Raw genomic sequence first — 6,000 nt, forward strand, 5'->3', positions numbered from 1 at the left:
GTTAGATAACGCAACTAAAGCTAACGATTGGGAAGTCCGCCACAGGCAGTCGACCCAACAACCATAAAAAAACACTATCCAACCATTTTCTATAGGATAGGATGAGTGTCATCCCCTGCCTTCAGGTGAGTATCTCGGAAACGTATGGTCCTAGCGAGAAGCAGTTCTCATATGTCGCCTTCACATCTCTCAGGTAGTGTGAAGCGAACACAGAGTTGCTAAGCCAAAATGTGGCACCCAGAATGTTACTGAGTGACATATTTTTCTGAAAGCCACTGAAGTCGCAACCACCTCACCTCGTGAGCATTGACTTTCAGAAGTTTAAAATCAGAGTCTTGACAGGATGAATGGGCTTCTTTTTAATTGTATCTCTCAGAAAGAAAGCCAGAGCATTCTTTGACATAGGTAAGTCCGGTCTCTTTATGGAACACCATAAACTATCTGAGGGACCTCGACTTTCCTTCGTCTTGTCTAAGTAGACTTTGAGAGCCCTAACAGGCAAAGGACTCTCTCTGGCTCTTGAATAAGGATTTCAGCCATACCCTTGATTTCGAAGCTCTTGGGCCAAGGGTTAGACGGGCTTTCATTTTTCGCTAAAAAGGAAGGGCTTAAAGAACAAACCGCGTTATGCCCTTTAAAGCCTATATGCCTACTAAAGGCTTGCAGTTCACTAACCTCTTTGCCGTTGCTAGAGCGGTTAGAAAAATAGTCTTCCTAGTAATGTTCCTCAATGACGCAGAACGCAGAAGAGGCTCAAACGAACTGGACATTAGGAAGCCACACAACATCCAAATTCCAAGAAGGAGTCCTTAGGCAGAGGCACCTTCGAGGTTTCAAGGATCTGAAGAGATCGTGAAGGTCTCTGTTGTTAGACAGATCCAAGTCTCTATGCCTAAAAACAGATGATAGCATGCTTCTATACCCTTTATAGTCGAGACTGCAAGTTTCACATCACTCCTCAGAAATAAGAGGAAGTCTGCTATCTGGCTCACAGAGGTCGTGGTGGAGGAAATGCCCTTCTTTCTACACCATCTCCTAAAGACGGTCCACTTCGATTGGTACAAATTGCTGGAAGAGAGTCTTTCGCTCTGGCAATAGCTTTGGCCACTGGTCTAGAAAAACCTCTCGCTCTGGCCAGCTCTCGATAGTCTGAATGCAGTCAGACACAGAGCGGGAGGTTTTTGTGGTACACTCTCGAAGTGGGGTTGTCTGAGCAGATCGACTCTCATGGGCAGAGATCTCGGAAAGTCTACTAGGAAGGACATGACCTCTGTGAACCATTCCTCGAAGGCCAAAATGGGGCGATCAACGTCATCCTCGTCCCTTCCGACGACGCAGAAACTTTCTGATGACTTCTCCGATGATTTTCACGGAGGAAAGGCATACACGTCCATCCCCGACCAATCCCAAAGAAGAGCGTCCACTGAGAGAGCTCCTGGGTCGAGAACAGGGAGCAGTAAAGAGGAAGTCTCTTCGTCTTGGAGGTTGCGAAGAGATCTACCAAGGGACGTCCCCAAAGCTTCCACAGTCCTTGACACACCTCTTGGTGTAGGGATCCATTCGGTCGGGAGCAGTTGTCGCTGCCGACTTAGAAGATCCGCACGGACGTTCTTCACGCCTGCAACAAACCTCGTGAGGATCGTAATATTTCGGGCCTGTGCCCACAGAAGAATGTCCTTTGCTAAGGCGAACAGGGACCGAGAGTGAGTTCCCCTGTTTCTTGAGGTATGAAAGGGCCGTGGTGTTGTCCGAGTTGATCTGGACAACTCGGTTCGAGACTCGCTCCTCGAAGAAAAGAAGGGCCAACTGAATCGCCCCAATTCTTTGAGGTTTATGTGCCAGGACACCTGTTCCCCCCTCCAGGTGCCCGACACTTCTTCCCTCCCCAGTGTTGCTCCCCACCGAAATGGACGGGGGAAAACAACACTAGGTCGGGTTCTGAAGTTGAAGAGAAAGGCCTTCTTTCTGCCAACTTCGATGGATCGAGCCACCACCAAGGTGATTCTTTACCTTGGCGAGATACTCAGAGAAGCTTCCAGATTCTCCTTGTCGTGCCAGTTCTCTGCAAGGAAGAATTGAAGCGGTCTGAGGTGCAGTCTCCCCAGGGAAACAAACTTCTCCAGTGATGAAATGGTCCCAGCAGACTCATCCATTCCCTCACCTGAGCATGTTTCTTTCCTCAGGAAGGCTGAAACTTTTTCTAAACACTGAAGTTGTCTTTCTTGAGACGGAAATGCTCGAAAAGCCACTGAATCCATCTGAATCCCCAGATAAACGATGGACTGAGTCGGGTCAGATGGGACTTTTTGAAATTCACCAGAAGTCCCAGGGACTTCGTCAAGGTCAAAGTCGTGTGGAGATCCTCCAGACACCTTGTCATTGACGAGGCTCGAATGAGCCAATCGTCCAAATAAAGGGAGATTCTTATTCCTCCAAGGCGAAGCCATCTCGCAACATTCCTCATCAAGATCGTGAAAACCATAGGAGCTGTGCTGAGCCCGAAGCAAAAGGGCCCTGAACTGGAATACCTGTCCCCGCAGGACAAATCTCAGGTATTTCCTCGATAGAGGATGTATAGGGACGTGAAAATAGGCGTCCTGGAGATCGAGAGAAACCATCCAGTCGCCTGGTCTTAGGGCTCCCATGACCGACTGGGACGTCTCCATTACGAACTTTTCCTTCAGAACGAAATGGTTCAACTTGCTGACGTCCAGAACTGGTCTCCAACCCCCTGACTGCTTCGGAACCAGAAACAGCCTGTTGTAAAAGCCCGGGGATTGTAAATCCGAGACTTGCTCCACAGCTCTCTTCTCGAGCATTTGATCGAGCAGGTTGAAGAGAATTTGTTGTTTCTCCTGATGATAGGATGGCGACAGATCTATAGGAATCGTACTCAATGGAGGCAATACGAGGAATGGGATCTTGTATCCCTTTTCGATGACTTGGAGGGACCAGCTGTCCGTCCCTCTCTCTCCAGGCTTTTGCAAAGAAAGGAGCCTGGCTCCTACCGGTGTCTGAAGGTCTAAGGAGTCATTTCTTGCCCCTGGTCTTAGAAGGGGCTCTACCTCTTGAGGGACCTCTGCCTCGAAAGGACGATCTAGAGGAAGGTCTTCCACGAAAGGGCTTCTGAATCTTGGAAGTCTGTCCAGGGAAGAAGTCGAAGGGGCTGCAGGACGTCTAGAAGACTGGGCCAGGAGGTCCTGAGTAGCCTTCTCTTGCAATGTGGAGGCCATATCCTTGACTAAGGGTTGGGGAAAAAGATGGCTAGAAAGCGGAGCTGAACAACAATTCTGCCTTCTGAGTAGGAGAGACCGACTTTGCGCCGTGAAGTTGCAGTAAATGGCTCTCTTCAACAAACAAACATGTCCTCTACAACCCGGAGCATACAGTGTGAGGATCTACCGAAATTTTGTAGCCTCATCCCTTACAGTCTTTAAACACGGCAAACTCGATAACTAGAAGAACTAGATTCAGACATCTTACTCCCAGGAAAAAACAAAGCCAAATCCAAAACAATCCACAATAGCGTATGCCTAGCCACAAGTCCAAGTCAAAAACCAAAAATCAAACCAATACTCAAGTGACAATCAAGTTTTATCCGAAATCCAAGACGGAGGTACTGAAAACAAGTGTTGACAGTACCGGCGACAGAGAAAATCTGAATAGAAAATGGGAATGGTTTCTGATACCGTCCTCCCAGCGGCGGGAATGGGTACTAACCACCTGATCTCCACTGCGTGTGTCGTAAGTTTTGAAATTCTGTCGGACTAACAGAGAATACAGCTATATATATATCTGACAGGTAAGTTTCATGAACAAAAAGCTAGTTTATTAAACCACAGAGTCATATTTTTACATACAACACTCATAGCACTTGCCAGAAGAATCCTTTAGTATTTGTTTCCCTAATTCCTCCATTTTAACTGGGTTCTTTTCAGTACCATTATTATACTTACAATTATTATTGAAACCATTATCAATGTACAGTATTATAAGTTTAACCATGCATAAAACAAAGAACCACTGAGTAGAAACCACAGTGAATAAAATCTGTAAAAATAAAGTGCAAACTGGAACTTACAATTGACTTTTTCCTCTTCTTATCAACAATCTTTTCCAACAGTTTTCTTTTCTTTTTGGACAAAAGTTTTTCAGGAGCTGCCTTTTTGTCACGAAGCTTCTTCGTAGCACGCTTCTTTGATGGAAGCACCAAAGCATTACTTTCATCATATTTCCCATATAAGTCTTCGTTAATCTCAACTTTAATCTGAAAGGAAAATAAAAATAATTATATATATACATACATATATATATTTATGTTCAGACATGAGCTTCAGCACTGATTATGACCTAACCAAAAAACCAAAACCTACCCTAACCTAATCAAGAATATCATGTCCTGACCTAACTTAACCTAACCTGACTTACGGCACCGTACCCTGACCTGGCCAGGGGTGCTTCCCTTATATTAACACTTGACATAGAACACTTGGACTGGCCTAGGCTACCCCTTAACAGTAGTAAGTCCAAGTCATCATTATTCATCATACAATGATACTAAACACTAAGAAAGAGAATTGCACAGCTTACCTTACTTCCGATTCACACAGCACCACATGTAGGTTGGTTGGCCAGCATGCGTGCTGGGTGTGTCTTTGAGTAGTCGTCTGTTACTGATGTTGCAAGCACTACACAACCAAAATAATCACCAAGTAATCCTTGTTGATAAAGACACTTTTTGAATTCACTATTGTTGCTAAGAAATTGATGTAAAGTCAGGAGAATGACAACAGGGAATGAGTTAAACTCGTCAGTGGTCAATAATTCCGAGAATAAAATATTACCATGACTCTACCACAACAGTCAACAACGGAAAGAATGGGTGACTATCGGTCAGGGAATAGGTCTGTGAATCATATCGATCAGAGACATTCTGACTGGTTAGACTGATTTAATCCACGACCCTAGGGAATGACCTGGGTCAATTGGCATACAATTGGACAGATTTAAATTTCCTCCTATCGATTCAGGGTGAGAGGGGGACCGCATGACGGGCGTCTTGAGAACTACAGGAGAGTGGTACTGCGTGACACCGTTCACGTCAACTGGGTACTTAATAAAAGTTGTTTTGTGAAAGAAATTGTAGATCAGCAAATTGGAGCAAATTAAGGAGGTGGTGGTGCTTACTGTCAGGCAAACATCGTTACCCTCATATCTACCCAACGTGGTTGGGGACCCGAGTTTTGGATGGGGGAAATCGCTGGGAGAACGACTGGAATGCCATATTGATGTTATGGAATGGTTTCACACATGCGCAAGTCATTAGGGAGCCATATGTTCAAGGTGGACTGGCTAAGGAAACCTATTCTAAAAAGAGCTATATATGTACCCTAACCTAACCTAGCAGGACGTGCCACTTAGCCGTGGGGCTCCGCCCCCTACGACCACCCAGTAAACTCCACTTGTTACCAAAAGCTCCCTTTTAACACTGCACATGCATAGCATTCCAGGCTGACCAGCAAACAACTTCTGAGGTTAATTACAGGTTAATTACGCTCGATCGACAAAACATAACGGTAAATTCTTGGTACCTAAGCAACCAAAATACCATAAGAAAAATCAATTTCGAAGGAATTACCGATGCGGAGCTCTTATAGTTACCGTAATTTGTTTGCACACACAGCACGTATTTTGCACATAAACTGGTGGAAATGGGTGCCAACAAGTAACCTCCTTCAGTTATGCCGGATAAACTAAAGCCGAGTCGAAATGGAGGTGTAACTACATGCGAATACGGTGGGTTAACCTACCAGTAAACTACTATGCTACCAAAGGAAGTCTTTCCTTACCTTTTTCTGCTCAGTGTTGTCTGTTACGACTACTTGCTTTTGTCTGTATTTACTCCTGGCTCGTCCCATTGTTTAAGGCCAAAAACCGAAGAAATTGACACAATATTTTGACAATTACTGACTAAACTTCAGGTAAAACTCATGCGGTGTG

The 6,000-nt window shown here is 45.1% G+C and overlaps 1 protein-coding gene across 1 annotated transcript in view; it reads right to left on the reverse strand.

Moving 5' to 3' along the window:
- kz (putative ATP-dependent RNA helicase kurz) overlaps positions 1–6,000 on the reverse strand; it is a 40,375-nt gene extending 34,375 nt beyond the window's left edge. The window contains 2 exon segments of the mRNA XM_067132985.1: positions 4,082–4,267; positions 5,850–6,000. Coding sequence (XP_066989086.1) covers positions 4,082–4,267; positions 5,850–5,918 — 255 coding nt within the window. The 5' untranslated portion in view covers positions 5,919–6,000.

The sequence above is a fragment of the Macrobrachium rosenbergii genome, chromosome 32, assembly GCF_040412425.1.
Source record: "Macrobrachium rosenbergii isolate ZJJX-2024 chromosome 32, ASM4041242v1, whole genome shotgun sequence".
Classification (NCBI taxonomy): domain Eukaryota; kingdom Metazoa; phylum Arthropoda; class Malacostraca; order Decapoda; family Palaemonidae; genus Macrobrachium; species Macrobrachium rosenbergii.